Here is a 22,854-nt window from a genome sequence, read left to right as displayed (position 1 = left end):
AAACAATCCAAACTTTATAAGCCAGGCAACAACAAACCATGGCTTCTATTTGTGGTTTGTAGCTGGTTAACAACCATGATTTGTTTGCTGGGTTGGGTTCAGACACAAGGCAGAGTTCAACAAACCACACCATGCTTAGTATTATGTGAGAACCAAGTCTCTCCTGTCAGACCATTTCACTCAATGATTTGGCTGTGTGGATTGCTGAACCATGGGTAGTTTGTTGAACTGCAGCCTAACATGTTGTCTGAACCCAGGACATTTTCCACAGGGTGATTAGTTAACCATACAGTGTGGTTTATTTTTCTCAAACAAGCCACTTTGAGAACCTGTGGCTTGTTGGGTTGTTCAGGGTGGTTAACAAGCCACACTGCACGGTTAACAAGCCACCCTGTGGAAAATGTCCTGGGTTCAGACAACATGCTACCCCACATTTCAACAAACAACCCATGGTTCAACAACAACTGATACCCACACTGAGTGTGGATTAGCATGTTGTGTGAACAGTCCCAGTGTGAGAAGGGCAGAGGTGGAGGGGGTAGGGCCAGTATGCATGGCCCTGTAACCTCTCCACAGATAGACTTTCAGAACTCCTGAATATGGTTAATATCAATGTGTATTCCAGAATAAACACTGTTTTGAAGGAAGTGTGCATTACACTCATGACTTCATAACTTGGCCAAGTTCCACTTTATAAACTGGAAGTATCCTCAAACAGTTACTGTGAGCATTCCCTGAGCTATTCAGTGGCCATCTCTGTTCTTTCTTTTTATAAAGCAATTCCTTCGGAAAAGGTTAATGGTTTTGTCCATCTTCATTCACAGAATGACTAATAGTCTCATTGTCAGTTAAGAGTTCTTTATTGGTTGAAAAAACAAAGGGTATAAAGCACAAAATGTTAATGAAATAAATAGATTTTTCATTATAAAACACTTAAGCCTCATCCTGTATCACTTTTGGATGCCAGCAATATGGCTGATAGCTGGGTGCACATTCTACTAGGAGTCCAGAATTAACTGATGATGTACTTAGTCCAGGAATGGGCTACACTGAATCCTAGCAGTTTATTATTGAGTGCATTTATATTTCTTTATGAAGCAGCTTTTAATGAATATAAACAATTACCTCTATGAGGCAGATGGAATTCTATTCACTTACATGCTAGGAAATGTATGGATGTTTTGGATAAGCATAGCTCTTGGTGCAGAAATTAACATTGAAAATAACATCTTTGTAATACATACTTGATCCATGTTCTATGATTAAAACATCTGGCCAAGTCTGGATTGTGTTTCCATATATAAACCCAAGGCTGCAGTCCTATGCACACTTACCTGGGAGTAAGCCCCACTGAACAAAATGGGCTGAACCAGCTGGGCTTTTCTTATATTTTTATATCATGTACATACAGACAAGTCACTCAGTAATTATTCCTGGAGTTCCTCTTGACTTTTTAGCCCAGTATAAAATCTAGAGTGGATAAGCCTACAATTCCTCAGAGTACTCTGGAATATCAGCTAAGATCAGGGAATGTATTCATAATAAAATGAAAGGTCTGAGCAAGCAAACCACACAACATATAAACTGAAGGCAGGGAGAACTATATGATGAGAAAGAACATCTCAAATTTGCCCTTGGCTATACAGTAGTGACCAGTTTAACAATGGATCTGTCCAACCCTCAGAGTAAATGTGGCAGTTTCCTCATCAGGTTGTCTATGGGTACAGAGAAAGATATATTATGTGCAGGGAAAAGACCATTGATGGACATGACAGATTGCAGAGCCTACAGAAAATACACAGAGCCCAAGAAAGCCTATAACTAGATCTGTTAGAACAACCCCCACAACTTCTGACTCATCCACTGAAGGCAGTCCAGCAGCCATATATAGCAGCCATTAATGTGATTGACAATAATCCCTCCCCTCTGTTTTAGCAGTCTCTGGCAAGTTGTAAAAAAGCAGGTTCATCAAAATCCTGGTTGGCCAATTGCCATCTATGGCTGATGGGTTGAGTTTGGGTTGTTGGGTCATAGATCTGTGCTACACCAATAATAACAACAACAACAACAACAACATCCTAGAATCACAGATTGCAAAACAGTGCCTGAAATTCCACAGTTCTTCTGCAGATGTTCTTTCAAAAGATATCCCCACCCCCACCCCACCCCTGGATAACTAGAATTTGGATGCATGGAGAATTGTTTGGTTTTGTTCAGAGAATTGTGTGATAAATAGCTATGCCCAGGATGGTATATAGCTATGTCATAGGATGATGTAAGAGTAGAATGCCGGGCACTGGGGTGTAGACATTTGCATTGTGCAGGCCCTTGAGCATGGGAGTTGTCGCTGTCAAACAGCAAAGACTGTCTCTCTTTGGGGAAAGAGGAGGCTTTGTATTAAGCAGGAGTAATGTACCTGTGGTCCTCCAGATGTTGTTGGACTCCAGCTCCATCAGCCCCCACCAGCATTGCCAATGGTCAGAGATTATGGGGGTTGTAGTCCACAACAACAGGTTCCCTACCCCTGAATTAGAGTATGTATGCAGCATCTGCACATGCTTTGAAAGAAATTTTATCACTTTTAAAGGCATTTGGGGTATATTGCTTTCCTACTAAAGGTTCAGCAGGAAGAGGTATGATGGCACCCAGGGATCTTTTTGTGATAGGAATGAAAAGCAAAGAAGAGTAGGCACGTGCTAGCCGCACGCTTGACAGCTGCTCCTCTTCTGCTGATTGCCAGAAGGAAGGACCCTGTTCTGAGAGCAGTACAGGTGGGGAGAGATGTGGAAAGTCATGACTGTATGTGTTCTCTCATTAAGTTGGCAACTATGCCCCAGAAAAGGGCACTTCAGGGTTTGAAGTGTATTACTCTGTATGTCATAAGCTTTCCTTAAAAAAAGTAAATCTCTGTGTGTGTGTGTGTGTTCTTTTTTTTCTCTTTCTTTTAAAGCAATACACAGAGGCTCTGGTTGTAAATGTTCATGATGTAGCAGGCTAGAGCACTTACTCACAGGTAAGTCCTGCACTGCTTGTTCTGCGTGCAGTCTGCAAGCATGCAAAATTGGTTAATGGATATCCTGGGACAACTAGTGTTGATTTGAAGTGTGCTACACAAGTCCACAGATTGCAGGAGAGTTAAGACTCCTTCACTATTGTAAAATAAACTGGGACAGAGAATATTAGATCAAAATTTCATATATACTGTAGCTGCGTTAGGCTTGTATGTAGCCATACTCTACCCACCAGTCACCTAATATTTCAGTTATACTTGTTGTTGTTGTTGTTGTTGTTCAGTCGTTAAGTCGTGTCCGACTCTTCGTGACCCCATGGACCATACTGTCAGGGTAGAAACTGAGCCGATAGAACCCCAGAGCAGTTCTGATTCTGAGAAAGATCAGCAATCCGTGGGAGAGGAGCCAGCTCATCCCTCACAGGCACAGCAGCTGGCAGAGATTCCTCCTGCCGGCATTCCTGAGATAGATAGTGATCCTAGCAGTGAGAAAGTGTGGGAATGGGGCTTGCTAGACACTTGACACCGACGCAGGGAGCGACGAGCAATGGAGGGCGCAGAAAGGAGGCGTAGCGCCCGTTTGGCGCGCAGGCAACGGCCGCCTCCCGTGGACCCAAGGGAAAGAGGGAGGATCTCTCCCTACCCATAAGTTCAGGGTCTTCAAGTGACTGTCCTTCAAACGGGGATCAACTGCCTGCTCGGAGCATAGGCCACTCTGCTGCTCCTTGCTTAGTCGCTGGTGATTAGCATCTGATAGAGTCATTAAATTGTAAACGGATTAAAGCCTTGAAAAGAATCCTTTCGTCTGTGTCTTGAGTTGGCTATTAGAATAGACTGAAAGAAGCCGCCAGGGCGCTCCTGACACATACTGTTAATACTTAATTTCCTCAATATTAGTATTACCATTCTACTAGATTAACTCAGTATAAATGGTCCTATCAGTTATATGATGACATAACAGTTCTTCATGATTAAAAAGAAGTATGTGTGATAACTCATGCATAAATGGAGTCTACCATTTTCATCCTTTAAATTATTTTAAACTAGATCAGGCTTAAATTCATCTTGAAGTTATCAGTCACTTGTCTGCCTAATTCAATTCTCTCTCATCCTGTTTGTTTGTACCCAGATAGTATTTGCTCCAGTTATAAACATGGTCTAGCTTGTTAAATCAAATCTCCTTCTGTGTCCATATTATTGACACACACATACTGGGGCCATGTAGAAGCATTAATAATTTGGCCTCTGTGGGTGGGTGGATTATTACAGGAGGCTTTAGAAATAATTGCCCACTAATGTGAAAAAGTAGAAATATGTACAGTATTATATTGCTCATAATGTAATCATTAAAATAACAATTATGTGATAATGAAAGGACTCATTATGCTTAAGTTTATCTTTACATAATGTTAATAGCTAACAAAAACTCAAAAGATTATATCTAATTAAATTGAACAACATTACCAAAGGCTGCTTCATCGAAAGGCAATCTTTAGCACAGAATAGTGCATTCATAAGGAGTGTCTCTCAACTCCCATTTTTTACATATTCAGAAATGTGACCATTTCATAATCAACTGTAACTGATTCTTTTCCATTAAATGAATTGGAAATGCATTCACTCAGGACAAATCCATTAAATGTACTTGAAATTATGTTGATGTGAAGTCCCTGAATAAATGAGAAATAGAAATTGCACAATAATTTGTGCTATCATTACTATGCCCTGTCATTCTGAAACAGCCACTGAGCTCTGGTGTTGATTGCAAATCATTCTTCAGGAGTCAGATGGTGCCAACAAGGGGGCATTAATTGATGAAGCATTCAGATGTCTTGGCCAACGGTTCTCTAGCCTTGTTTGTAAAAGTACTCTTCAATAACCAGATCCCATACAAGCCCCAAGTTTGCTTCTGAGATAGGGAACTATCAACATGATAAATGCCAATGCATACATCATACCAGATATCTCATACCTGCCTGCTTGCAGTCAAACTCCTGCACTCTGTGACAGTTTTCTGGGTTCTCGAGTAGGCTTAAAGATTTTTTTCTAAGGTTTCGCTTTCATTTTTCTGAGAAAATTCTCAAACCAATCCGAGGAGAGCTCCCCCATCTCTCATTATCACTATCAACATCTCCATCTTATCTGGATTGAGCTCAACTTTATTTGACTTCATCCAGAACTGTGACTGGTTTCAGTCTCTTGTTTAGGGAATCCACTGCCTTAGCTGGATCTGAAGAAAAGATGCATGCAACAGCTTGATTAATATATTAAGCCATGTGAAAGACAAAATAGAAACATTTGGAATTTCATAGGACTGATCTTGTGGAAAGAAACAATGGCCTACCTATGAGGTAGTAACAGAACACACTGCAGTGCAGCTTCTCCAATTCCTTGCCCACATAGGCAATCCAGAAGGATACCATGGTCAACATTATCAAAGACCTCTGAGATATCCCTCCTTTCTGTCCAGAATGGGCACTTGCAAAATCCAAAAAGCAGTGGGAGCAGAATAAGGCTGCATGCTGTCCATTGTGCCTCCAGGTGCCTAGTGCCTAGTATGTATCCATCCACTCCACTCATATATTACCAGATTGCTGGATGCGTGCCCTGTTGTATGCCTGCATAACTGATCTGTGTTTGAAAAGCTGTTCCAATGTGTAGATTTTGTTCTCTGGATCAGGAGGAGCATCTTATAACACTCTCTGTATGTTGGAACAGTTACTGTTTAGTATCAGAATAACTAATGGAAATATTTGAATAAATAATGAATAGTTTATTAGTCAGGTATGTGCACTGTAGCTTATAGTGCTCTAATGGCCTCCCTGGTAATGGGAAGAACTGATTTCCCTGTGATGATTATGATTGTCGTACACCTTAGCTACACATTACAACATTGATTCTTTTAAAAGTTAATGCAGCATGACGGAGTGGGCTTTGTAGAAACCAGACATTTTGCTATAATTTGGAGAGGGATAGAATGGTGGCTGTTATTTTCTAACCAAACCCCCCACCCCCGAAAAAAACAAAACAAAATGCTGTTTTTGTTTTTTAAAAAAAGAAAAATGAATTGCTTTACAGAACAATCTCTAATTCTTATACAAGGCAATAGGTCTGGATCCTCATGAGGCTTTATCCTTTTCAGATGCTTCAGATACAGCACTGAAGACAATGACAATCTGTGTGGTTAAGCAATTTTTCCTAAAACCAATGGAATAACTTTTGGCTGTGTAGTCTCTCCCCTCCCTTCATTCTCTCCATCACTATTCCAATCATGTTGAACCAAAATGTTTAATAATAATAATGACGCCATTGTGCTCTGATTCTTAAAGCATTCCAGCAATCCAAATCCACTGCTTACTTCTATGGGCCCCATCTACATGTGAGATTTACTCTGGTTCTACTGTGCCTCACAGACCATCATGACAGATGATGTTACCCCCACTCTGCATCAAGCACGGATGTTTTTGCCCAAAAAGCCACTTTTTCACAGAGTCGTGAAAAAGCCTGATTTCCCCATCATGGTGGCTTTAGCACAGTTTGGGAGTCTGTATGGCCTCAATTGGCTTTGGCACAGGCTGGGGGAAGCCGCGCTGATAGGCAGAATGGAAAGTTGCATTATGAAAGGGTGGACACAAAGCGAGGTGTTGGCTAAACATGTCTACTCAGAAGTAGGTCGTTGCCTTCCATTGCACTTCACTAAGCACATGAGCAAGGAGAGGGGCAGGGAACAAGCCTGTTGTTTTAAATCTCCGCTCTTACAGAAGAGTGAAGATCAGCATAACTTTAATGATTTCAAAAGCTGATCGCCCACAAATGACCCTTATTCCCACTGGGAAAGGGTGGACTTGAGCACGAGGAGATGTGTTGGCTAAACATGTCAATTCAGAAGTAACTCATTGTCTCCAGTTGCACTTCACTGAGTATGGGAGCGGGAGCAAGCTTCTGCTCATTCCCTGCCCTGCACCTACGCAGTTTATGACATTCAGTTCTACTCATGGGACTCCACCCACCCAACCCTGAACTAATGCAGTGTCAGGTGCTGTTTGCTCCATGAAAGTGGTGGGGTTTTTTTTTAATGTATACATTGTTTTACTGGCTATATATGCTGCCAGAGGAGTAAACCCAAATTCATGAAAATCCAGATTTAAATGGAGCTGCCTCAGAGACCACCTTTGTGAGGCGTCTGGCCCCGGTCGTTGTTCCACCAGAATACTTGGAAGACAAGACTAGGGCTATTTCTTTGCAAATGCGTTAGGATAGCTAAATGGCTACAGTGATGGCAATGGGGAAGGGAGGGGAATCTCTCATAGTATGTTGTAGGACCATTTCAAGTTCAGCATATTGAAAACAGCAGGAACTCTGAAAGATCTAGAGTAGCAAACATATTGTGCCATGCACCGCATGCTGGAAAGCTGATATACTTTGAAATTTAAACTGTGAAGTCTCCATTGAACAGGATATTTCTCCTCCTTATTGGGAGAGGGAAATATAGTAGTTTCATCCCTCCTTCCGCCCCCCACCTCTTCCCCATTACTTGGCTCCTGCTGCTTCTCTACTTTTGAAAAACAACATGTACTGAAGTTAAATGAAGGCTTATTAAAACAAACAAACAAAAAACTACCACTGGAGGGAAGAAACGTCAAAAGCCAATTTGGTTGAATACCCACATTTTCTAACAGTAATTACATCAACTTCAGAAAATGCTCACTTATAAAATTCAGAGCTTCAGTGACAGTCAGTGGACAGTTTTAACTACCCATACATTCAAATGAAATTACAGATCCAAATGAACTATGGACATTTTTTTTTCCCCTCTGAGGTAGATGGCAAATACATTTATCAAGGTAAATGGCTGACTATGCAATCAGGGATATTATCAGTATCTTTTGTTTTTTCTGAGCTGAATTTTTAGAAAGAAAATGTTTTTTTTTTTAAATCATAGAATCGCAGGCCTGGATAAAGAGATCCTCTTAACCCAGCAATGGGATTCTGGATGTGCAAGAACCACCCCTGCATAATCAGTAATTGGTGCTGTCCATTTTGATGGCACTGATCACTTGGGAGAAGAGTACCCATCAAAGCTGGCTGTTCAAAGGCTTTTTCCCCATGCTGCTGACCACATTCTGAAGGGCAATCCATGCAAAGAACCCAATTTCATACTTACTGATTGCCCCTGTTGGATCTTAGCAGTAGTCTCTCCCCTTCTATACATTGATTTCATCCATAAACATAAAAGCCATTAAAAAAAACACCTTAGAGTTTCCCTCACTTCTGTAGAATGGATAGTTCAAGCAAAGAAATGTTGTTAAGCTGTCACTGGGTAGAACAGGCAAGGTGTGTTTCTATTTAAAATAGGCTTCCCTGTTCTGCTGAGTCATTGGTCGGAGGAACCTATCACTATACTTGCTTTTTTTCACCCATCTGTGGAAGGAAGAGCTTTTAGACATCCTATGCCTGTTCTTTCTTCATGCTGGCTAGGGAATGCTGGGAGTTTAGTTTCTGCCTAAACATGCACAGGATTGCACCGTAACATGTTAACTGAAGAGGATTCATATTACAATAATGTTGGATATTGGAGGTCTGGGTCCCAAATGTGGTAGAGCTTTGGCTGATGGGTGGGATAGAACTGTAATATATAAATAAAAACAAAATAGTGAATGTCAGAAAAAATGTGTTTTTCTTCCTCCTTTTGTTTACAGATAAAGATGCTGGGTGCTCATGCTGTATTTTGGCCATTTTCTTGCTTCTAAATATTGCTTCTAAATATTGCTTCTAAATATTGACATGGTTTTAGCTCATTGCACTGTTTGTGCATGTGAGTGGTGTTAGCTCTGCCAGTTCCTTACTCTTTGTTGCTTTCCCCAAACTAGCTATGAATACACAGGAGGAATGCACAGACGTATTGGCTGTAGAGGCAGTTGGAACTGTAGGGTTAATCTCTGAGGCTTCCTGGTTGGAAGTATCTGCATTGAACTATTGTTCATATTTTTAATAATTGATTCACTAATGAAGGGGTGGGCAAGCTTTCTGTCATCAAGGGTCACATGTGGCACTGGGCAGTCAGCCAGAGGCAGTATGCCAGTGAGCAGGGCTGGACCTGGCAGTATGTGGGGCCAGGGCTGGCATCCCCCTTGTCTCCTCTCACACTTGCACACACACACACACACACACACACACTAAACATACATTCAATCACACAGGGATTTATTTATTTATCAGATTTGTACCCCACCTTTCTACCAAAAATGGCACCCAAGGTGGCTTACAATTACTGATAAAAACAAGAATAAGCAAATACATTAAAACACAATTTTAAAAAAACCATTAAAACACAACAACAACAACAACAACAACAGCATCCAGCTCAACAGACCCGCTTACACACCAAAGGCCCACTTGAATAAAGCAGTCTTTGCCAGCTGGCAGAAGGACAGCAGAGAGGGAACCAACATAGCCTCCCTTGGGAGGAAGTTCCAAGGCCTGGGTGCCACCAAGAAGGCCTTCTTTTGCGTTGTCACCAAACGTGTCTCTGAAAGTGGTGGTCTTGAAAGAAGGGTATCTCCTGAAGATCTTAAGAACCATACACTAACACCCATTCTCTCCCTGCCACCCACACGTGCACACACGCACACATCTTTCCTCCCTCACACACAAGTACTGTAGATGAGGTGGTAAAGAACATAAGAAAGCCCTGCTAGATCAGATCAAAGGCCTGTCTAGTCAAGCATTCTGTTCCCACAAGATCCAACCTAATACCTATGGGAAGCTCATAAATGGGACATGAACGTAATAGCACCCTCCTACTTGTGTTCCTCAGGAACTAGAGTTCAGAGGCGTACTACAACTGATAAAAAGGTAAAGGTGTCCCCAACCAGTCATGTCTGACTCTAGGGTGCGGTGCTCATCCCCGTTTCTAAGCCGAAGAGCCAGCGCTGTCCGAAGACGCTTCCATGGTCATGTGGCCGGCGTGACTGAACACCGAGGTGCACGGAACGCTGCTACCTTTCCCGCCGAGGCGGTACCTATTTATCTACTTGCAATTTCTTGCTTTCAAACTGCTAGGTTGGCAGGAGCTGGGACTGAAGACGGGAGCTCACTCCGTCACGCAGCACTCGGGTCTCGAACTGCTGTCCTGCTGACCTTCCAGTCTGCAGTTCAGTGATATTGGAAGGTAATAAAGAGCCATCATAATTAGTAGTCATTGATAGCCTTAATCCTGTTCTTGGACTGTTAGTTGTTTGTTCCGTTTCTATCCCACCTTTTCCTCCAAGGAGCCCAAGGTGGTGTACATGATTGTCCTCTCCATTTTATCCTTACAGCAACCCTATGAGGTAGGTCAGTGACTGGCCCTAAGTCACCCAGTGGGCTTCAATACAGAGGTAGGACCTGAACCCTTGTCTCCCCAGCCCTAGTCCAATACTCTTAACCACACTGGACTGTTCCACTTAAGACTGCAAGTGTGTGTGGGGGAAGGGACATACCCTTCACATATAAAGCTATTTCTCCCTAAATACTTATAAATAAGTATAAAGCTTATTTTTAAATAATGAGAAGCATTCACCCACAGCTCTCCACATCTGCAGTATGAAGTATTTTTTTAATTAGTTAAAATATTTATATGCTTCCTTTTAGGACTCTCTGATCCTAAATATAGTAATTTAATGTGTATGTTTTATACATATTTTAATGTTTTGATTTATATGAATCTGATTTACATTTCCAACATATAAATTAAATGTATTTTCATCAATAATCAATAACTGAGGCTTTAAAAAAAATCAAACAAGACACACAAGAGTAGTCTCTGAAAAAGAATTCTTGTTGTTCAGTCGTTCAGTCGTGTCCGACTCTTTGTGACCCCATGGACCATAGCACGCCAGGCCTTCCTGTCCTCCGCTCTCTCCCAGAGTGTGCTCAAGGTCATATTCATTGCATCGGTGATGCTACCTAGCCATCTCATCCTCTGCCGTCCCCTTCTCCTTTTGCCATCAATCTTTCCCAGCATCAGGGTCTTTTCCAGGGAGTCTTCTCTTCGCATTAGGTGGCCAAAATATTTTAGCTTCAGCTTCAGTATCTGTCCTTCCAATGAGCAGTCAGGTTGATTTCCTTTAGGATGGCCTGATTTGACCTCCTTGCAGTCCAGGGGACTCGTAAGAGTCTTCTCCAGCACCACAGTTTGAAAGCATCAATTCTTCGGCGCTCAGCCTTCCTTATAGTCCAGCTCTCACAGCCATACATTACTACTGGGAAAACCATAGCTTTGATTATATGGACTTTGTCGGCAAGGTGATGTCTCTGCTTTTCACTAAGCTGTCTAGGTTTGCCATAGCTTTCCTTCCAAGGAGCAAGCGTCTTTTAATTTCATGGCTACAGTCACCGTCTGCGGTGATCATGGAGCCCATGAAAATAAAATGTCACTGCTTCCATTTCTTCCCCTTCTGTATGCCAGAAAGTGATAGGGCCAGATGCCATGATCATAGTTTTTTTAATGTTGAGCTTCAAACCAGCTTTTGCACTCTCCACTTTCACCCTCAACAAGAGGCTCTTGAGATCCTCTTCGCTTTCTGCCATTAGGGTGGTATCGTCTGCGTATCGGAGGTTGTTGATAATTCTCCCGGCAATCTTAATTCCCACCTGTGATTCATCCAATCCAGCATTTCTCATGATGTACACTGCATATAAGTTAAATAAGCAGGGCGACAATATGCAGCCTTGTCATACTCCTTTCCCAATTTTGAACCAATTGGTTGTTCCATGTCTGGTTCTTACTGTTGCTTCTTGACCCTCGTACAGGTTTCTCAGGAGACAGGTAAGGTGGTCTGGTACTCCCATCTCTTTAAGAATTTGCCACAGTTTGTTGTGATCCACACAATCAAAGGCCTTAGTGTAGTCAATGAAGCAGAAATAGACGTTTTTCTGGAATTCTCTTTCTCCATGATCCAGCGAATGTGGGCGATTTGATCTCTAGTTCCTCTGCCTCTTCGAAACCCAGCTTGTACTTCCGGTAGTTCTCGGTTCACATGCTGCTGAAGCCTAGCTTGTAGGATTTTGAGCATAACCTTGCTGGCATGTGAAATGAGCGCAATTGTACAGTAGTTTGAAAACTCTGGCATTGCCCTTCTTTGGAACTGGAATGTAAACTGAGCTTTTCCAATCTTGTGGCCACTGTTCAGTGTTCCAAATTTGTTGGCATATTGAGTGCAGCACTTTAACAGCATCATCTCTTAAGATTTTAAATAGCTCAGCTGGAATACTGTCATCTCCACTAGCTTTGTTGTTAGTAGTGCTTCCTAAGGCCCACTTGACTTCACTCTCGAGGATGTCCGGCTCAAGTTCAGTGACCACACTATCATGGCTATCAGGGACATTCAGATCTTTCCTGTATAGTTCTTCTGTGTATTCTTGCCACCTCTTCTTAATCTCATCTGCTTCTGTTAGGTCCCTGCCTTCTTTGTTCTTTATCATGCCCGGTTTTGCACAAAACATTCCCTTGATATCTCCAATTTTCTTGAAAAGATCTCTAGTCTTTCCCATTCTATTGTTTTCCTCGATTTCTTTGCATTGTTCATTTAAAAAGGCCTTCTTGTCTCTCCTCGCTATTCTCTGGAACTCTGCATTCAGTTGGGTATATCTTCCCCTTTCTCCCTTGCTTCTTGCTTCCCTTCTTTCCTCAGCTACTTGTAAAGCCTCCTCAGACAGCCACTTTGTTTTCCTGCATTTCTTTTTCTTTGGGATGGATTGAGTTGCTGCCTCCTGAACAATGTTACGGACCTCCGTCCATAGTTCCTCAGGCACTCTGTCTACCAGGTCTAATCCCTGAAATCTATTCCTCACCTCCTCTGTATATTCATCAGGGATATCGTTTAGGTCATACCTGAATGGTTTAGTGGTTTTCCCTACGTTCTTCAATTTAAGCTGAAATTTTGCAAGAAGCAGCTCATGATCTGAGCCACAGTCAGCTCCAGGTCTTGTTTTGACTGACTGTATAGAGCTTCTCCATCTTTGGCTGCAAAGGACATAATCAATCTGGTTTCGATATTGACCATCTGGCGATGTCCATGTGTAGAGTCGCCTCTTGTGCTGTTGGAAAAGCGTGCTTGCTATGATCAGCCTGTTCTCTTGGCAAAACTCTATTAGCCTTTGTCCTGCTTCATTTTGTATACCAAGGCCATGCTTGCCTGTGATCCTGGTTATTTCTTGACTTCCTACTTTGGCATTCCAAAAACCCCTATGATGAAAAGGACATCTTTTTTTGGTGTTAGTTCCAGAAGGTGTTGTAGGTCTTCATAGATCAACCTCAGCTTCTTCGGCCTCAGTGGTTGGGGCATAGACTTGAATTACTGTGATGTTGAATGGTTTGCCTTGGATTCGTACTGATCATTCTATCATTTTTGAGATTGTACCCCAGTACTGCTTTTCCCACCCTTTTGTTGACTATGAGTGCTACTCCATTTCTTCTAAGGGATTCTTGCCCACAGTAGTAGATATGATGGTCACCTGAATTAAATTTGCCCATGCTTGTCCATTTGAGTTCGCCGATTCCCAAGATGTCGATGTTCAATCTTGCCATCTCATGTTTGACCACCTCCAGCTTACCTTGATTCATTGATAGAATCATAGAATAGTAGGGTTGGAATGGGCCTACAAGGCCATCGAGTCCATCCCCCTGCTCAATGCAGGAATCCAAGTCAGAGCATCCCTGACAGATGGCTGTCCAGCCTCGTCTTGAACGTCACCAGTGTGGGAGAGCCCACCACCTCCCTAGGTAATTCGTTCCATTGTCGTATTGCTCTAACAGGAAGCTTTTCCTGATGTTCAGACAGAATCTGGCTTCCTGTCACCTGAGCCCATTATTCCATGTCCTGCACTCTGGGATGATCGAGAAGAGATCCTGGCCTTCCTCTTTGTGACAACCTTTCAAGTACTTGAAGAGCGCTATCATATCTCCCCTCAGTCTTCTCTTCTCAAGGCTAAACATGCCCAGTTCTTGCAGTCTCTCTTCATAGGGCTTTGTTTCCAGTCCCCTGTTCATCTTTGTTGCCCTCCTCTGAACCCTCTCCAGTTTGTCTGCATCCTTCTTAAAGTGTGGTGCCTAGAACTGGACACAGTACTGCAGATGAGGCCTAACCAGTGCTGAGTAGAGGGGAACTAGTACTTCCTGGGATTTGGAAGCTATGCTTCTATTAATGCAGCCCAAAATAGCATTGGCCTTTTTTGCAGCCACCTCACATTGTTGACTCATATTCAGCTTGTGATCGATAACAATTCCAAGATCCTTCTCGCTTGTAGTGTTACTGAGCCACGTATCCCCCATCTTGTAACTGTGCATTTGGTTTCTTTTTCCTAGGTACAGAACTTGGCATTTATCCCTATTAAATGTCATTCTGTTGTTTTCAGCCCAGCGCTCCAGTCTATCAAGATCACTTTGAATTTTGTTTCTGTCATCCAAAGTAGTATCCCGCCCAATTTTGTGTCATCTGCACATTTGATCAGCATTCCCTGCACCTCCTCCTCCAAGTCATTCATAAAAATGTTGAAGATCACTGGGCCCAGGACTGAGCCCTGCGGTACCCCACTCATTACCTCTCCCCAGTTTGAGAAGGTCCCATTGATAAGCACTCTTTGAGTCCGATTCTGTAGCCAACTGTGGATCCACCGGATCGTTGTTTCATCTAGCCCACTTTGAGCTAGTTTGCTCATCAGGATATCATGGGGCACTTTGTCGAAAGCTTTGCTGAAGTCGAGGTATATTATATCTACAGCATTCCCACAATCCACAAGGGAGGTTACGTGATCAAAAAATGAGATTAGATTCGTCTGGCAGGACTTGTATTTGACAAATCCATGTTGGTGTCGAGTAATCACGGCATTGTTGTCAAGGTGCTTGCAGATGGATTGCTTTATCATCTGCTCCAGAATTTTCCCAGGGATTGATGTCAGACTGACTGGTCTGTAGTTCCCAGGTTCCTCCTTTTTACCCTTTTTGAAGATAGGGACAACATTGGCCCTCCTCCAGTCATCTGGCACTTCACCCGTCCTCCATGATTTCTCAAAGAGAATAGACAGCAGTTGCGAGCGGAGATGGGTCAAAGAAGACGCAGACAACAAGCTTGGATCGAAAATTGGGCCACATTTTATTGAAATATTTGCAAAGGGGTAGCTAGGACGGGCATCTAATTGTGTCAGCGGCTAGCTGACACTTCATGGGCGAAAACACACCCGGCCTGAGGGGTGGCGGTGATCTCGCCATCCCTCCGGACTGCCCCTTCTGGGGGAGGTAGACCTTCCGGTGTCACCCCCAACCCGGTGCCACACAACACCTGGGTGACTGAGTAGGGTTGGTCTCCCAGGCAACCCTTATCCCCCCGCTGAGCCACACAACCCGTTCAGGGGGCCTCAGGCGTCACCTGTCACCATAAGGTGCCTCTGCGTGCACACCATCCCTACTCCCTTTCCAGTTTTGCCCGTCCTAGCCGCCACAGGAGTCACAGGCCTATTGCCTGTGAAACTCCCCCCACCTGCGCAGAAGAACTTCCCGCAGGCCCCTTTGCAGATCGGCCAAAAATAAGTCATTGCCTATGTCTGACAGGTGGACGCCGTCCTGCCTGTAAAGCTCCCTCCTAGTCCAATGAATTCCTTGGTGGTTGATGCAACCGTCACCATGCTCTGACAACCCACATGCCAGTTCTCTATTCACCTTGCGCCGGGCCCTTTCCATGGCCGCATTGCTCTGCACCCTCCACATGATTCTTGGGAGCATTGAGGACCATAATATGGTCACCCCCGGCCAGCGATGTCGGATCAGCCGCAGATCGGCCAACGCCTGCTCAATCAAGTCCTTTCCAGGCTTGTAGCCCAGGTCATTCCCTCCAAGGTGTAACACCAGGACCTGTGGAGGGAAACTGACCAAACCTCGTTGAAAGAGTGTGGGGAGAAGACCGTCCCATCGCATACCCCATCGGCCGAGCCATTGTATCGCCACGTGTTGGGGAAACTGCAGCCGTGATCCGAAGGCTGACGTAGAAGCTCTGCGGGCAGCCCCAAAAACCATACTGTGCCCACAAATGAGCACCCGTACCAGCGTCGGTCGAATCCCATCTAAATAAAACATTGGGGAAGGCGAAGAGAATCATCAAGAAGCATCAGGCAACTTGCGAATGTAAGAGCGGAAGGCCCTGGAGCGCCATCTCCCTACCGCTTTCACTTGCTTGGATGAAAAACCTATGGCAGCTGCCGTAGAGGCCGCCCCAATACAAAATGAGTGAGTCCCGAAACGATAATGCCCCAGACCCAGTGTGGTCAAGGCTAACTTAGTGACTGCCCAAAATTGGAACTTTGTCAGTGGTGAACCATCGCATGGCAAAATAGGGGACCCTCACTTGCCCCGCGGTGCTCAATGAAAGCCCGCAAGGCCCTGACCGGGCATAACCCGTCAGCCTGGGCCTGGTTAAGGGTAACCAATGCTCCTTTGCCTGCCTGATCGGTTTTTGAATTTATTTATTTATTTATTTATTTATTTATTTCATTTCTATACCGCCCAATAGCCGAAGCTCTCTGGGCGGTTCACAAAAATTAAAACCAAACAACACACAATAAAACAATTTAAAATATATAGAACATTAAAAACCACAATATAACAATACAACCACAATAAAACCTAGCAGCAGTACAGGAGTTTAAAATACAGATTTAAAACAGCAAAGATAAAAATTTAGAAAGCTAAAATGCCTGGGAAAATAAAAAGGTCTTCACCTGGCGCCGAAAGGAGTACAATGTAGGCGCCAGGCAAACCTCACTAGGGAGCTCATTCCAGAGCCGGGGTGCCACAACAGAAAAAGCCCTCCTCCTAGTAGCCACCCGCCTCACTTCCTTTGGCAGGGGCTCACGGAGAAGGGCCGCTGATGATGATCTTAAGGTCTGGGCAGGCACATATGGGAGGAGGCGATCCTTCAGGTAACCTGGCCCCAAGCCGTTAAGGGCTTTGAATGTTAACACCAGCACTTTGAATCGGGCCCGGAAATGGACTGGCAGCCAGTGCAGCTGGAAAAGTACTGGCGTAATATGAGCTCGCAGGCCAGTCCCTGTTAACAATCTTGCTGCCCTATTTTGGACCAGCTGAAGTTTCCGGACCGTTTTCAAAGGCAGCCCCACATATAACGCATTGCAGTAATCCAGACGAGAAGTTATCAGAGCATGGATAACTGTAGCTAGGCTATCTCTGTCCAGATAAGGGCATAATTGGTATACCAACCTAAGCTGATAAAAAGTGCTCCGTGCCACTTAGTTCACCTGTGCCTCAAGTGACAGTTCTGGATCCAAGAGCACCCCCAAACTACGAACCTGATCCTTTAGGCGGAGTGCAACCCCCTCCAGAACAGGTTGAATATCACCTAGCCGGGCAGACGAACCACCCACTAACAGTACCTCTGTCTTGTCTGGATTAAGTTTCAGTTTATTAGCCCTCATCCAGTCCATTACCGTGCCCAGGCACTGGTTCAGAACAGCCACTGCCTCACCTGGTTTTGATGAGAAAGAGAGGTAGAGCTGGGTGTCATCCGCATATTGATGGCACCTCAGCCCACACCTCCGGATAACCTCCCCCAGTGGTTTCATGTAGATGTTAAACAGCATGGGGGATAAAATAGAGCCCTGTGGAACCCCATGGCACAATTGCCATGGCACAGAGCAATAATCCCCCAGCGCCACCTTCTGGAATCGGCCATCCAAGTAGGAGCGGAACCACTGTAGTGCAGTGCCTCCAACTCCCAACCCAGACAACCTATCCAGAAGGATACTATGGTCGATGGTATCGAAAGCTGCTGGTATCAAATATTGAACATCGAATATGGAGGTGAATCAGGCTAAGCTGGATCTGGATATCTGAATACCTCAAGGCCCTCCCGGTGGTGTCAGATTTGGAGGCCCAGACCAGTTCTGAAATCCTGAGGGCCCCAAAAAAGGCTGTTAAAGCTGCAGCGTGAAAGAGGGAAGCTTCGTATGGAGAAGAGCAAAGGGAGGGCCATAATGCCCGAAGCCCTGTGAGAATAACTGGCGACAAAGGGTGCCTGGAGTCTGGCGGGGCAGGAAACATCCGTTCCCAGCCTTGCACAGCCCTCCTAATTCGGAAATCTGAGGTGGAGTCCTCTACCCCTCGCACTTTGGCCCAGAAGGCCAAAGAGGCGAGCTTCCCCAAAATGGTCCTAGCAGATAGTCCCTTGTTATGCAGATGTACGCAAAATTGTAACAAGTGGTCCACAGGTAAGGGCCACACATCCTGCAACTGAAGCCCGCACCTGAAGGTGCCAAACTCCCTACCTGCTCTCTCATAGGCAGCTCTAGTGCTGGGGGCTATAGAATTCAGGACAGCGTGTACGACTTGAGAGCGCCAATCTCCCACAGTTCGTCTGGTATGGGGTCTGGCAGTGGACGTGCCCACGGAGCCAACGCACGGAACCTGTCGATCTGGTTTCATGACAAAGCATCAGCTACAGGGTTCCCCAGACCCAGCACATGGCGGGCGCGGAACCATATTTTGTGGCGTAGGCATTGGAGGGTAATTGCTCTAACTAACTCCATGACCCTTTGGTTTCTAGAGGATAATGTATTAATGACATGCACTACAGCCAAGTTGTCGCACCAAAAAAGGGTGACAGAGTTGGCCATCAAGTCTGCCCAAATATGTACAGCCACATAAATGGGGAAGAATTCCAGAAAGGTGAGGTCCCGACAGATACCGCCGGCAGCCCAGGTCTCTGGCCACTGGCCCAGGCACCACCAGTCTCACCAAATTAGCCCAAAACCAAAGGTGCCAGCCGCGTCCGAATGGATCTGCATGTCAGCTCGCAGAAGTAATTCACGTCTCCAAAAGGAGATGCCATTAAAGTCCCTCAGGAATTTAAGCCATACCCGCAGGTCCATGCGCATAGCAGAGGTGACTCTGGTGCGATGATGCGGGAGTTGAAGACCCCGCATTGCCCAGCAGAGCCGTCGCAGGAATGCGCGGCCGGGGGCAACCACCCTACAAGCGAAGTTCAGATGGCCAACTACTTCCTGTAGTGCTCTAAGGGAGACTTTATGAAGGTGCAAGATGGACTGGAGCTTGTTTTTAAGTACCAGCAAATTATCGTGAGGGAGACAAGAACACTGTGCGCGGGTATCGAGCTCGATCCCCAAGAACGTCAAAGTAACAGCTGGGCCCTCTGTCTTCTCGTGTGCCAAAGGGACACCCAAGTCTGAGGAAAGGGATATGAATGCCCTAATCAGGTCAGAGCATTGACTGCCGTCCCCGGGTCCAGCAAACAGGAAGTCATCCAAATAATGGACCACATCGCTGCAGCCCGTCTTGTCCTGTATGGCCCATTCCAGAAAGGTACTAAATGTTTCAAACATGGTGCAAGAGATGGAGCATCCCATAGGGAGGGCACGGTCAATGTAAAATTTGTTCTGGAAGGAAAATCCCAGCAAATCAAAATCCAGAGGATTGATAGGCAAAATGCGAAAAGCGGATTTGATATCACACTTGCCCATCAATGCCCCACGGCCCAGAGCTCTTATCATGGCTACTGCAGCGTCAAAGGATGTATAACGCACGGAGTAGGTAATCTGGAATTTCATTGTTAACCAACTGGCCCTTGGGGAAAGAGAGGTCATGAATCAACCTGAATTCACTGGGCGATTTCTTGGGTATAATTCCCAAAGGGGAAATCCTCAGGTTGGGTAGCGGGGGCGAGGAAAAAGCGCCGATGACCCGACCTGACTGAACTTCTTTGTTAATCTTATCTTGCACCAAGCGCCGCATGCTAAGAACAGACCGGTGGTTACCGGTCAAATATGGCCTGCGCAGGCCCGTAAAGGGGATCCTGAAACCCAATGTAAAGCCGCGTTCCAAGTAGATCGCTGCCCGCCGATTTGGGTAACGACCTAGAAGTTGAAGGAGTGGAACAATCTTAACTGGGCTGGGGCCCTTTGGGAGGGGGAGGATGCCCACCGCCCTGTTTTCTGCCACCCCAGCCATCCTTTGGGGGACCTCTCCAACCTCTGGCTCTCGGGCAAGAGGAGCAGGAGTGTTGACCGCCACAAAGGGAGCACTCGTGCCGGAAGCGGCATGGGTTATGGGAGCAGGAACCTTTGGAGTTGAACTCCCAGCACAGCCAGCGGTGTTGAACCCCTGGACCCGCAATAGTCTTGGCGGTTATTGCGGACGACAGCTTGGCCAGGATGTGGCCGCTGTCGGACCTGTCGCCAAAGCCTGGCCTAGAAGGGGTCATGAATTGGAGCCAAAGGTCCTGGTCCTTCAGATCCCAGCGCATGGAGGGGTCGATGGCGGCCCTCCTTCGGAAGGCCTCATCGTAAGCCAGCCATGCGCTCCCCTCATATTCGGAGTAAGCCCTGTATATTATGTTGAGGTACTTGTTGAGAACCCAAGCCCTCCCAGGGAACCTCTGTTGGAGGATGCCAGCGTAAATTAAAAAGCCTGGCAACCAGTTCACCCAGGTGCGAGGCACCTTGTGAGCTTTGCTCCGCTCAGGATCCCGGTCACGGATCCTATCTTTGTCGCTGGGTTCGGGCTCACAAAAGAGCAGGGCAAAGACATCGATAAATTCACCCCGCAATATCTTTTGTCTAGTGGCAATGGTTAAGTGAAAACCAATAGGGGAGGACGTAGCACCAGTGGGCATAGATCCACGACTCAGGTTGGCGCATGGGTCAATCGACGACAACTGTGGGGCTAGCAGGGAAGGAGATAGGGAAGCTAGGGGGTCACTAACCGAACCGGCGGGCCCCTGCCAAACACTGGCGGAGGCGATGTTAAGCGGATGAGGCTGGACTAATGGCGGGGCAGGCGCGGTGGCGTCTCCTGCCGGTAGTAGTAAGGGGAATGAAGCGTCAGGCCCCAAAGAACTGGGAGGGCTGGCCAATGGAGCAGCTGAACTAGGAGTTGAGGCCGAGGCAACGGGCTGAGGAGTACTAGCTGCGGGGGCTGAAATAACTGAAGAAAGTGGATGAGGGGGGACTGGGCCGCCTTGAAAGGTAACCCATGGCACCCAACCCCAGGGGTTGATTTGCCCCATACCCGGCCAGGCGAATTGAGGTGCCAAAGCAGTCTCACCTGTACCAATCGTGGGCATGCTCTGATCCCCAGCTGGAAAAACTTGTTGCTTGTGCGCCCAAGGAAGATAAGGCCGCAGAAGGGAGGAGCTCCGCTGAAGGCGGTGAGCCTTCTGGAAGAGCCGAGGAAGAGGAGGTGGATGCCTCAATAGCGTCCAGGCAATCTGAAATAGAAAGGAGCAACGAGCGTTGGGTCTGCTGTCGCGTTCGCTTGCGCTGGACCACTGAGGATTTTTTGTGCCTGGCCCAGGAAGGAGGAGGGATCCCCAAGGAACGCTCAGCAGCTTCCAAACAAGAAAGAATTGATGCCAATACCGGGTCTGCGTCCTCATCAGAGTCAGAATCGGGCCTTGGCAGTGGTCTTTTGGGGAGGAGGGGAGGGGCCTTCCCCTTCCCTTCCTTACCACCCTGGCCCTTCTTGGGAGGCATGATGCAGGAGGTGAATTAACCTAGCTGTTATCAAAGAATTAAGAAAGCCGCTGGGCACCCCGGACAATAGGCAGGCACCCCACAGTCTTAAGATCTGCGGGTGCGAGTTCCAGACCAAGACAGAGAGGCCTGGGGATGAAGATGGGAGCGCTGCACTACCGTTTAGATAGAAAATCAGATTTCAAGAGGCGCAGCCAAGGGCCAGAGGTGATGGAGCTGCGTTTGAGCACGGGCACCCTCAGCCGAGAGCACCCTGTCTCGGGAGGCGCCAAACAGGCAGCCGCCGCTGTTACACAATTTTATTAATTAAATATTTAATTAATAATTGTAATTTAATTTTGGGGGTGGGTGGGGGGGAGACGTCCCAAGCCCCTGGGAGGCGACCAATCAGGGCTGTGATATACATGCCCCGACTCTGGCTCAGCAGCCAGGCGCCCCTCCCAACAGGCAGACTCGGTTGACGAGTGGGGGGGGCAGGCAGACCACCGCTTGGAGCGCTGCCGCTGGCAAACACCGGCACCGCGCTCACCCGCCCGCCGACGCTCCCTGCCGGGAGCAACACCTCAGGGGCCGAGGTGGCACTGGCGGGAGGCCGGCAAGGCAAGGAGGATGAGGCCGGCGAGGCCGGCGAGGCCGGCGGCCAGATAGACAGGCCGGCCGGCATGCGGGCTGTGAGCCGGCCCGGCGGCCGGCGGGCCGGTCAGGCGAGCAAGTGGGTGAGCGGGCGGGCGGGCGATTGAGCGAGCGAGCGGGCGGGACGGCGGGTGGGTGGGCAATTGAGCGAGCGGGCGGGTTGAGCAAGCGGGCGGGAGAGCGGGCAAGTAAATGAGGGGAGAACGGACGGGCGGGCGGGCGGGGGGGAAAGGAGCCGGCGAGGGAGGGAGGGAGGGAGGGAGGCTGAACGAAATCACCAATAACTCCGGAGCCCCGGAGGCAGCAACATTGGTTCTCCCGAGGCCAGCAGGCGCCGTCCAAGAGGGAGCCGCGCCGGAGTGCGCAAGGCCCGCCGCGAGTGTCGGCAACTCGATAGCTGTGTGAAGCGAAGATTTTGGCGTGCAGAAGCACGCTGGGTCCAGGCGGCTGGAACGAGGACGAAGCCATTCTCCAGCAGGCCAAAGTCCCTCGTCGTGTCTTTAGCTGCATCGCACCAAAGAGCTGAGATAAGGAGGGGGGTCAAGTTTAAGACAATTCGGCCTGCTCCTCCCCAACTGGTGGTGCAACTGGGGTGCACCAATCAGAGGCCCATACGTCTTATCACCCCACCCGCCCGCAATGCCCCCCCCCTTTCAGCCAGACAAGCTGGCACC

General features: G+C 46.8%; 2 protein-coding genes across 2 annotated transcripts in view; one reads left to right on the top strand and one right to left on the bottom strand.

Annotated features, from left to right (window-relative positions):
* The window catches only part of ST6GALNAC3 (ST6 N-acetylgalactosaminide alpha-2,6-sialyltransferase 3), a 416,154-nt gene that overhangs the window by 264,945 nt on the left and 128,355 nt on the right, over window positions 1–22,854 (top strand). The gene's annotated exons all lie outside the window — the stretch shown is intronic.
* LOC146348028 (uncharacterized) lies at window positions 844–22,700 on the bottom strand. Its single transcript, XM_084852186.1, has 3 exons — window positions 22,459–22,700; window positions 21,120–21,282; window positions 844–5,240 (listed from the first exon to the last, which is right to left on the bottom strand). Exons 1-3 carry the CDS (start codon window positions 22,688–22,690, stop codon window positions 5,231–5,233), a joined length of 405 nt encoding a protein of 134 aa, XP_084708312.1. The 5' UTR covers window positions 22,691–22,700; the 3' UTR covers window positions 844–5,230.

This window comes from Heloderma suspectum, chromosome 4 (assembly GCF_057233095.1).
Source record: "Heloderma suspectum isolate Gila_16-S chromosome 4, 16-S_ref, whole genome shotgun sequence".
Classification (NCBI taxonomy): domain Eukaryota; kingdom Metazoa; phylum Chordata; class Lepidosauria; order Squamata; family Helodermatidae; genus Heloderma; species Heloderma suspectum.
Note: the sequence above shows the minus strand (reverse complement) of the source record. Positions and strands in the feature narration are given on the sequence as shown.